At 40.4% G+C, this 12053-nt stretch overlaps 1 protein-coding gene across 2 annotated transcripts in view; it reads left to right on the forward strand.

Annotated features, from left to right (window-relative positions):
• Positions 1 to 12053, forward strand: part of LOC128856810 (teneurin-a) — a 327215-nt gene that overhangs the window by 37916 nt on the left and 277246 nt on the right. For both annotated transcript variants that reach the window (XM_054092157.1, XM_054092158.1), the window contains exon 2: positions 8306 to 9473. In XM_054092157.1, coding sequence (XP_053948132.1) covers positions 9328 to 9473 — 146 coding nt within the window. In that variant the 5' untranslated portion in view covers positions 8306 to 9327. The remainder of the gene's footprint in view (positions 1 to 8305; positions 9474 to 12053) is intronic.

A 12053-nucleotide genomic window follows, 5' to 3' on the forward strand; every position in this document is an offset into this window, starting at 1 on the left:
CAATGAAGGAATGCCGTCACCGCAAGCTTACACCACATTTGCGTCAATGGCACTGCGGCCTTCAGGTGTAACGAGCAGCTCGAAATGTGTAAACCGACTCTTGACGCATCTGCGAAGGCGAAGTGTGCAGCCTTTTACGAGTACGGGTATGCCTTGCCTTTAACGATCGAAAGAAGGAACTAAAATTACCAAATGCACACACTGAAGGGGGAGCGAAGGCTGAGGGCTTCAGTTCGAAAATGTATTTTCCAACATGTTAATGTTCCATTCAATTTTATTTAACATAAAAACTTAAACAACATTATTGTTAATTAATGTTGACTGTTCCGCTACATTTCACTGCGTGTCAACCCATACATAAACAATCCGTACATATGTACCTATGCATGTATGTGAGTGCTCCAGCATGTTTCTGAAGTGCCTATCCATGCCGTTCTAATTGGATCGGATCGAACTGAATGTTTTATTATTTGTATGGGGATAAACCGAAATGCCTCTGCTTGTATGCGTGTGTATGTGTGGGGGTTTCGGAGGTACATACATTTGAAACTTTAGTTGGATTGCATTAACTGGCTATTGCGATATGTTTGCATGTAGATTTGCTAATATAGTGACGATTTTCCTTATGTCGAAACATTTTTTAACATCAAACGTCAATTAAACGAACGAAATTAGTTTTGAGAGAATACCGAACGTTGTGCGCTTATCGAAAGACTGTGAATTTCAGTGAGTTTGGCAGAATCAGCTGTTAAGCTGACGTAATTGTAGAGCTTTGTTTATCTTTTTTCCTTTCTATCTCACTTTTAAAAGAGAAAAAATAAAAGATAATTTTCTGCTTACAGCGTAGGCCCTAATAACTGGCGTGCTAAAACCTTCGAAATAATGAGAAACTACTCAGAAATTAGATCGAAAACTTATTTTATTTGTTGTTTACAATATTTTCTAACGCCATTTATTATTGAGTTCATATCTCATTCTTTCTTACTAGCTTCAAACACTTTTAAAACTCAGAGCGGGTGGTACGGGCGACTTCGTCTGGTATTTTGCCCCAAATTTTCTGCGGGCAACACTTGAATCGTTGGCGGGCCGCCGTAGCCGAATGGGTTGGTGCGTGATTACCGAGAGGTCGTTGGTTCGAATCTCGGTGAAAGCAAAATTAATAAAAACATTTTTCTAATAGCGGTCGCCCCTCGGCAGGCAATGGCAAACCTCCGAGTGTATTTCTGCCATGAAAAAGCTCCTCCATTTGGTGAACAACATCAAGACGCACACCCCAAATAAGAGGAGGAGCTCGGCCAAACACCTACCAGAAGTGTACGCGCCAATTATTTATTTATTTTATTAACACTTGAATCGTTCTTATTTGACGTTATTCTGGCTTTTTAACTTATCCCACATAAATCCCCATTTACAGAGGTCTAGTTAATGCCATTCGTCCACAGAAATAAAACATGCAATATCGTTCTTGCATGACTTCTGAAGAGTTTTAGCCTCTATGGATTACAAATTTTTAATAAAATATGGTAACTAATTTTGCCATAAGCATAAAGAGAATCAGAAGAATGCTGTTCTTACACAGCATCGCTTCAGAAACGTCCGACAGTTGTCACGGCCCTTCCTGTACATTAACTTAACCTAACCCTTCATTTTTGTTTACAGAAACTAACTATGTATTTTGACACTCACCTCTTAGTTTTCCCATACAATGCGTCAGCGAAATTGTACACTCTTTTCACCATTTCCGTCTGTGGAGCCTTGTATTGCCTCATTTTAGCGAGTTAGTTTTTTCAAAAACAATTTTTAAATCTTTTCGCTCTTATTTCATTCGATTGCAAATATAATCAGTTATTTAATTAAAAAGTTAAAAATCATCAATCTAATTTCACATTGCTTTCATAAATATTAGAAGAAAAGTGACTTATCTCCGTTTGTACAATTCAAAATGTTTGGTTTCTTGAAACCTCGCCTTCGGTTCATTGGTTTCTAATGAAAAATGTACCGCAGATAAGGAATAAGGCTGTGAGTCCAGCTGCCTGCCAGCTCTCTGGGTCCTGCTGCACCGGTCTACGCAGCGCTGGTTTATTGCTTTTCTGTCGCCAACTGATCGTTTTGAATGCAGGCATATGGAGAAGAGAATATGTGGAACTGCAAGATCGTAACTCCTGCTACAATATCTTAATTTTTTTTCAACTCTTCTGTGTTGTCTTTAGGCAATGCCTTTCCAATAAATTACTCTATTGCCAACTTTTTTCAAATTGAATTTTCCAAACTCCTTAAACTCAGTAATTCGCATTAAATCTCTTCTGTGGACTCATAATGGTGTACCTGGTGATGCCTTTTTGATTTATGAAATAGCCGGAAATGACTGTGACTAAATCAAGGGAATGCGGAACTTTATGGTTCCCGTTTCTGGTCAAATGCCACATCGTGCTGCAAAAACTATAAATGGCCTCACCGCATAGTGGTTTTCCAATTTGATGTTTGTCGTAGAAAAATATGCTGGTTTGACTAGGATCGCAACTAAATTCAATATTCTCATTCGCTGTTAGTCATGGATTGTTTGCGGTGACAATAAATTCCTTATCTTCAATTGCAGTATACAAATTATTATTGGATTATTTGATGTTTCATGCTCATGGCGGGCATAGAACTCAGAATCGGGACCAATCAACTGGTAGTTAAGCACAAATTGGGCCATCTGCAGTAGCCACCAAGGCATGACTTTTATCATTTGTTATAGAAGTTAAAACAGAAATGTAATGACGATTCATTCGTTGTCGGAGAATAAAACAAAAAAAATAAAAAACCAACTGTACTGCCCAAGTTGTGTATACTACATAAAAAAGGTTTAACTCTTCCCGCATTTCACTGCTCTTTAGCCCTATAACACAGCCTAACATGTGACCCGCGAATAATCTGCCTCACGGTAAGTCACAACTGCTTGTTAGCCCGCCAGGCTGTGTGGGCCGACTTCGTCGTCGGTGAAGCAGTTAACTGCACTGCGATAGTAAACAGGTCTTTAATGCTCGGCCCATTGTGTAACAGCTTAAAGCTGCGTCAAATGACAACTCTGACTATAAATAAGCGACTAAGCCAACAAACAAAGTAACAATGCGATTGTCTCCGTAAGAACATTTTTGCAACAAAATAAGCCGCGGTTTGCCATCCACACTGGGCATCTCATTGCCGTGGATTGTCTGGAAGCCATAACTTTAAATCGCTTCCAAAAAATTATGGCTCGCCAGAAGGCTAGAATTTCCCTGCAATCAAATCTGCAGCCACAGAATTTAAGTCCGACATTCCCTGATATTTAGAAAGCCATCCACACAATACTCCAATTCCCCGGCCACACTGCGCTAATCCCTAGCAACTAGGAAGCGGTGCATTCCACACTTTCTGCTGATTTCTTTGAATTTTCTGTAATTTTGTTTGCTTTTGCTAGTTGTGGACGGAAGGGTGGAGGGCAATGTACGGTTATATCTTTGAAAATGAGCACTTCTATAGATATATTTATAAACTTCCATGATTTATGATCCGATGCACTTGCCACTCGCTGTTCAATTATACACACTACTGATGAAGAAGAAGAATAAGAAGGAGGAGAAACTGCAGAAGAGGAGGCCTACAACAAATAAACATGAGAACTGCATTTAGGCAAGAAAGCCAAGAATTGCTCATAAATTTCATACTTGATTGGTTGTGCGAAGAGGAAGAAGAATTTCCACCAGACGCGGCTGCCTCCACACACTCGCGCCGCGGCTGAAAAGTTCGGAGAAACGCGTGGCGCTGCAAAAGTGTGCGTACAATCCACAAGTTAAAACTAGAAACGAAATTCAAAAACATCAATACATAGCTAAACACTTGGAAGGCTGAAAGACGTATCTACAAATTCACTAATGAGTGATAACTTTCTGTGCTTAGTGCGTTTGGATAGAGCGAAGGGAGGGGGTGGCGGTTGTGTACGAGTACAAGTACAAGCAAGTTAAAAGTATTTGTCTAGACGTGAACACAGCTTGCCTCCAGTTGGTTGTTGTCTGAATCGCAGACTCGCTGCTTGGCTTATTGGTTGGCAGCTGCTTGGCACTTGAGTGGTTTTGGGCTTGGCTGGGTGTAGGTTTTGGGTTGGGTCAGCTACACTCAATTATTTTGTACCATTACACGTACAAGTAAGTGCTTAATCTTCTTGCATTTATTTGCTTGATCCCAGTGGATATTCTGCGAGCTCGTGGAGTGCCAGAAGGAGCTTTGCAGGCGCGACGTCAGCTGAGATTAACAGCATGGAGAGATGATCTGCCAAAGACATGTGTTAGCAGTTGTATGAAATCGGAAGATGCAAGTTACAAGCAACAACTGAACAAGTACTGCGAAGTAAAAATGTAAAAAAAAAAACCGCAAGTGGACCCACCTCAAACGGTCAGCCGCAGCGCTTCACCTGAGAGCGCCCACATGTCGACGTGCACTTGTTGGCCAATTTTTATTACATTTCCACGTTTTATTCTGCCACACACATACACACCCATACGTGCTTGCCAAGTAGTTCTTTATATGAAACATCCTCAATATCCAGCCGCCGGTCTTCTCATTCTGCCCATTTATCGTTGCTTTCTTGTTTGCTTGCGGCTTAGTTTGTTGTAAGCCTAATGTTGGCCGATGTTGGTTTTGTTGTTATGAATTTATTTTCCTTGAAATCGCCAAAGGCTTTTGTGTGATCATGTCGCGGTCACTGTGCGCCGTCTAATGCGGCCGGCCAATTCGGGCTTCATTTACTGGAATTGTATTCGAGTCTGCAGCTCAAAGTGGCTGGCGCATTGCGGATTTTCTTGTTACGCTTCGCAGAGAGCTTTGTTACAATTCTGTTTCCGTTAAAGTGGCCACTTGTGATGGTGTTAACTGCACCTTACTTTTATGCTGTCTCTTCGCAGTTGCCCCTCTTTCCCTCAGGTTCCTGTTGCGCGCGCCGAGTTTGATTATAGGAACCACGTCTGAATTCTCTTTGTTTTGCTTTATCACAAAATTAAATTCGAATGGTAAATCCCCGATATGCAGCATAATCCACACCCCGATGATGCCACAGCGGCTCATAGTACAGCCATTCGATTTCTTTACGAAATCGGGTATTGGTATAAAAAATGTTAACGTCATGGCCATAGGCCGCATGAATTGGCTTGCCACCTTGCTGCCTGGGCCCATGAGGCTGACTGCATGGACGCTGATTGGTACTGAAGCTACCCCACACTTTCACATGCACCGATTTTTCCAATATTCGGCAATGACGCAGCAGAAGCGCCGAGGCGATTTGTTGGCTTGCAACTTGGGTGGGAATTGCTTCAGATACTCGTCATTTTGTACTCGATTGATGCTGACTTGTGTGATATTGTTTTTGTTTATTCTTATTTTATTGTATAAATACAAATACATACACATGTTGATTTGGATATGTATTTGAAATGAGTAGATAAATTGTGATAGTCATCTTACTTTACACATTTTTTATTAGGGCACTGAAAGTCTTGCTGTTACATGCAACGTTTAAAATTGACTTTAAAATAACATTCCGATCGGAAACTTGCAGCTTAGCTCAGATCCGTGAATTACATATTTATTATGTATGCATAACTGTGTACGTTTGATGAAACACCTTAAGTCGGCTTAGCACCTTTTTCTGTACGGCACTAAAGTCTTTGCTTTTTTAATTCGCACGCGCCATAGTGCGATATTGCTCCCCATAGGAAAACACACACAGGGCTGCGATGTCGACTCAAGTACCTTTTCTCCTTTTTTAAGTTATGGAAATAGTAATTGTGCCTATGCGGCCCATGCAGATTAAACTTCTTTCCGTCACTAAGTTCTACTTTTTTCCATTCACTGGAATCCATTCGCTATCAAGCGAACCAATAATCAAGCACAATATTGCAACTACTGCTGCGGAATACCGTTAGATGGAATAAAATTCTGATGCAATCTTCTCTTGAATTATCAGAAACCCTTGTGCTGCTAGATCAAATACGGGGGCTTTAATAGCCATTTTCTTACGCGAAAATTATTGCCGCTAATCAAGTGAACCGGACTGTAAATATCCTGAATATATTCAATATTGATGTAACTTTTCATGGATACGACTACCTTGATGCATCTCCAACACCCTGTTGTCTGCTCCTCATAGAATGAATCAGTTTTTGAGTATCTTAGACCTGGGGTATCTTGCGCTATTCCTCGAAAATAATGTTTTTGAGCTCTGCTCGACCTTCTGAGTGTTTCTGCAACTTTTTTCTTTAAATATGCTCATACATTTTATATTGGATTACACATTTACATTCACACATTCCCTTGCTGGAAATGCATCCCTATCCGCCTTTCCAGCGCTTGTAATGGCTGCCTCCACATTCTATTGGCTTCATCGCTTTAATATCGCATGATCTTAGTTCCTTCGCAGAATACCACATCATCCCAGTAGCTATCTGCCTGAGCTTGGCGCGTTCTAGCGAAATCAAAGGTACGCTGTGCAGAGAGCAAAGGCTTCTTCGAGCAACTCGTGAAATATAATTCTGCTTTTGTAAAACTTGGTCGATTGCTTCGTGAGAAGCAAGTTTTCTTGATGAAAAGTGAGAGGTCGCGGCTACTTTTCTCAATAAAATCCGTTCGGCGTGTTCAAATATTTTCCGTGGTCTTTCACTTGCAGATTCTGGCTATATCTCTTTATTGTTTTTTCACGATTTATTATGTTATAAATAGTTTGTCGGGTTGAGTAAAACATTTCTGAAACCATTGCAGAATTTTTCGTATTGTATACTTGAAATAAATCAACCATTTTCCAGTCATTTTCCATTCTTTATAATTTATGTACAATACGATTTGATATTTTGATCAACGAATGCAGCCAGACTTAACTTTGTTTTCAATCTCATCTGCAGAAGGTGTCAGGCAGGGGGGTGAAAGAAAGTATTTTCCACTAATAATGCTAATATCCAGGACTAGAGCAAGATTTCTCTCTTTAAGTAAGCCTTTCCTACAGCACAGTAATGAAAATCTTAGATATAGAGATAAAAAGTTTACTGTTAAACTTGGATCTCACAAAATGGTTCTGGTTCAAACAAAATAAAAAAAGAAAGAGCAAGACATCACACGAGATCGGTGGTAGAAAAACGGTGCTAGCCGCTAATTAGCCGATATGGGCTGAGACAGTGTCCCGTTCGTTAGTACTCCAACCAATATTTTGCAGTCTTTTCCAGACGCCCTATGCTGCAAATAGGAGTTAAAGGATCCCATATATCTTTTGTTTTCTAGAGAGTGATAAAATAAAATTCGTTGTTCTCGTATTCCAAGAAATATCTATAAATATTGTAATAATTAGAGGAGTTTTGCCTACATGAAGGCATAAGTATGTATGTATGTGTGGTATATTAAGTGTGGTGAATGTGCAGTGCATGCTACATAACTGTAATTATGAAATGATGAAATCAAAACCGAATTCTGCTTACATTTCACAAAGCAGGCGCTGAGTCATACACGGCGGTTGATCATCAAAAGTCCAACCGTCCGTCTTGTGGATGAAATTCATCGGAAATGTTGTATGTACTCGCATACCCATTAATTAAACAATCGCCAAGTAACAAGTCTGATGAATTCAATTAAGGTATTTTGCATACGTATGAGAATCACCCAATGTTTCTAAAATATTTTGTTAATAAACTAATTCACTTCAATGGAAGTTTAACATTTATTAGTCGGAATGGATTGGCGCTGGGCGATACGCTTTCGTGATGAGGCACAATTTGCGCCACATTCCAGCGCCAACAACGCAATCTCCGGCTTGATAATGATCGTTTTGATTGAATGTTTCAAACACAATTTTTTTTTTTAATATTTTGGCTGGCATTTCGACGATTTTTAATTCGCTCGATAATTTTTTTAAATTCATTAACGAATTTGGGTGTTGATTAGTTTTGATTGTAAGTTGGTTGTGTGTTGTTCACACTCACTATCAAATACTTATATACAAATGCACAATGTGGGTCTTTAGCTACACGAGCGGTAGGTGGTCGCGGCTTGCCCGTGGTTGTGGTTGTGGCGCGCCTTAATGAAGGGAAATGGCTGGCTGCTTTAATTGTTTAACCACCCATGCATATGTGCGTGTGCACACATATGAGACGCGTGGCAGCATTGGGAGTATGGCGTACAGTGTTCAGCATTCAGCTTTCGAAAATCGACCAAGAAAATACGAGGAAAACCTTGTCACAAATACGTGCATAGATTTTAATTGTATATTTAAAAGCTAACCTCAAATTTTGATTATCTTCTTTTCTAGGCCAAATATGAATGGTGTTAAGTGTTGTTGTACTTGTGATGCTGTAAGCGCAACTGAAAATCACTGGAAAATGTTTTGACCGCTGCCTGTACGCGTTGCAAATAAACACACGCACACTTGCACACACACATCATTGGTCGCGTGCAAGTAGAGCGCGGAGTACACCCTTTTTAAGCAGTAAATAATATTTGCTTTCCATTAAATCGAAATGCGTCAAAACGGCGGTTGACAAACGCTCGCACGAGGGCGCACTTGCCGTAATTTGCAGCGGGATTTCGCGCGGCTGCTGAAGCGCGGAACGCCGCGTCGACATTCGAAAGAGCCAACAGCGGAGGAATAATTAGTAATTCAGAAAAAGGACGAAAATGGAATAATAACACAACTTTTAAAAACAAAGTGCAGCGCTTGCGGAAAACTGAATCCAACACATATGCAGCGTGACATAATTAAAGCACACACACAAACACACCCATGTGCGCTGACACAGCGACACTTCTGTGCGTCTTCGCAAGCGGTTGGCGTAGAAAATCGCGAATTTTCCGCATTTAATTGCTGCGAATCCACGCTGAGACAGCGAAATTTATGTGAATTATTTCGCAACGAAATAAGCGAGCAGTAAATTTTAAAACAACAAAAACGGCAAAGAAAACAAAAATAAAAACCAAAAACAATAACAATAACATACTTACTTAATTACAATTATAATAAGGCGCGAACGTATGCGAATAGGGAAGTGTAAAACGCGTGAAAACGAAACAGTGAAAGATACTTTTGGCGGGCGACGAACGGCGAATAGCGTACGGGGATTGGCGAGTTTTTAATTCAACACGCCCATGCCCGACTTTTTATTATTGTTGCCATAAGTAACATTAATTGTAAATGCGAAGTTATAAAAATAAATAACGAAAATTAATTGAAATCATTTTAAAAGCAAAATTCGCACAGACGCGCGATACGAAAAAGCTGAAGGGCGAAAACAATAACCAGATAAAAAAATAAGCTACAAAAAAACAAACGCCAAAATGACTATGAAATCAATGAAATACTCCGATTGTGATACGATCATGGATGGCTATAATCCGGTGCCGCCTCCACTACCGCGACGCGTACCGCCCGTGCGAAACATCTACGCCGAGCCATTTGCACACGAGCCCAATCACTCTAGCAGGTAAATTGATATGCTTTTGTTCGGGGGTCTCTTTGCAGAATTACAGACATTTCTTCACGAGCCTCTTGAATGCGAATACAACAAATCGAAATACAAATAATGGAATTTTACTAATATACAAATACAAATTCTTGAATACAGGCCACCGAAATAATAAATCAACTGGCAGTAAGATATCAGAGAAGGGTAAAGGGGCCCAAGAGTTGCATTGCCAAGCAGCACCGACGAGGTCATGTTCTTGATAAAACTTGAGGATTTTCTGCAGTGTTGCATTAACATTTGGAGGCAATGAAAATAATGCAGTGCAACTTATAAAAGGGTTTTCTTAACATACGTTTTGTAGAGCCCAATTCAAATTGTGACTAAAATTTTTCCACAATGTGGATTGAGAGGATCCAATTATTGCGAGTGGCTTGAAATCGACTGATTTGTCTCAGTATTAAACACATACAGCTGCGATATTAATGAATTTTGCCCGCTGTGTTTCCTCACTTGGGTTGAACTGGTTGACTTGCCGTCACGCATAGACGGTTCGGTCCATGGCGATACCATATGGAGTTCATTAGTGATGCGTTTTAAAATAGTTCACCCGCATGGTGCCTGTTTCTATTGCTTTCCAACCCATAGATATCTTAAACTCCCTCAAACCGGGGTAACCTCAGATATTTTAGGTGTATTTTGTATAACGCAGGATATCCGAAAATGGGAAGGTCTATAGTGTCCCTTCAGCTATGCTCCCTACATTTCCGGAATTCCTCGTTGTCCGAGACTCCTATCTTATTATCATAAGATCCCAATCCGTTTATGATAGTGATAGTTTAAATCGCATTCCTGCAAGTTGATGGACTCTCCCATCTTTTCCTGAATTTTCTGATCATGTTTTCGTATAGTTCGTTGCGTAATATTCATTTTGACTTTGGTATTTTGTTGACAAAATCCGAGGATAGAGAGAACTCGGTTTTCCCCTACATCGTGGACTAACTCACTCCCTTCAATGACCTTATGGCGTAGCACCCAATAGAAATGTAGCTTCCAAATCGCTTCCAACCTTTCTTCCTCGCTTAGGCTTAAGAAGATTTTATAGTGAATACGTTGACTCGAATTTATTCACTAAGGTTCACAGAGCCTGTCTGGTGGTAGGATATTGCGATCGAAAATTGGGGCAGCCCTGTTAAAGTTATGTTTCCTGTTTCAGAATTTCGGTAGTAATTCTTTCAAACGTTGCTTTTGGCACTGCCAGATCATAAAAACAATTACGGATGCTTAAGCACTATTTGAACAGAAAATAGATGCCTCTATTTAAAAAGCCTATACCATAAGATTGCTAGACCGATGCAACTACAAATTCTCCCTTACGCCAAACCCTTTAATTCGATATCTGTCTCATTTTGAGTTGATCTCAGCCTACAACCTTAATACATTCATTGGATTTTGCCACTTGAGATAAAACTCAGAGTCCTCAATGCCGCCTCGAAGAGCCACACAAATACTTATACGTCGATATATGTAGGTATGTATATAGGTACACTTCGATTTTAAAATGAGTTTTGGGAATAAACTAAATAGAAAAAAAAAATTATTTATTTAAAAAAAAAATCCACGCATTTCCACCTTGCCGTGACTCACTCATACACTCTAATGTGTAATTTCAAACCCCATTTCGATGGTGCAAAATAAGTAAATCATCGTGCCACAAACGTTGTACCAACAATTTATTACACCACAAATGCCGCAGCGTGTTGCAAGCAACAAAAAATGTACTCAGGCGAATGCGAAATGTTCGTTGATAAAAATCTTGTCATAAATATTTTGCAAAACTCTATGTTCAACAACATGCGCTTACACGTACGTACACTAGTTTGTTGTTGCATTAGTTTAGCTGCATTGTAGTTTACAACAAAACATTGACAAGCGCAGCCAGCCAAACAAATTGAAATTTATGCAATTCAACTGGGGTAAACATAAAGCATGTCAAGCCCACCGAAAGTGCCGCTTGGCAAAAACGAAAAGTGGCGCAGAAATACCGAAAAATGCACACATTTGCTATGTTGTAAAAGCAAGTGTGTGTGTGCATCAAAAGAAATTGTTGGCTTGGATTGGCAGGCGTGCAAGTCGCAGCGTCTTTGAAGCGCACGCGGAAGCCGTAAAACGTCGGCGAAGTAGGAACGGCGGAGTGAGCGGCGGGTGGCGATGTGCTTGAAAGAAGAGCGGGCGCGGTCATGGTTACTGTCAGCGTGCAACGTGCAGTTAGGTTGCGGCAAGTGAGGCTCAAATAAATATGCAAAAAAATGCGTTGCGTCGCCAATTTCGCCCTTTCAACGGGTTCAACGAAAAACTCACAGCGCACAAAAAAAGTATTCTAATCGCACTGCAGTAGGTTTTTTGTGCAAAAGCTGCTTAATGCCACAATAGCGCCGCGCTGCTGAAGGTGAATTTAACTTTCGCTTTGCATTGCAAAAAGTCGCCGCCATGGCTACCGAAACCGTTGATGCCTCAACAAGTTAAAGCGGGCAAGTAGAGTGAAGTGAGGCAACAAGGCACCCCGTACAACAAAAGGCAAAGAGTGATCGACACTTGCAA

The sequence above is a fragment of the Anastrepha ludens genome, chromosome 3, assembly GCF_028408465.1.
Source record: "Anastrepha ludens isolate Willacy chromosome 3, idAnaLude1.1, whole genome shotgun sequence".
Taxonomy (NCBI): domain Eukaryota; kingdom Metazoa; phylum Arthropoda; class Insecta; order Diptera; family Tephritidae; genus Anastrepha; species Anastrepha ludens.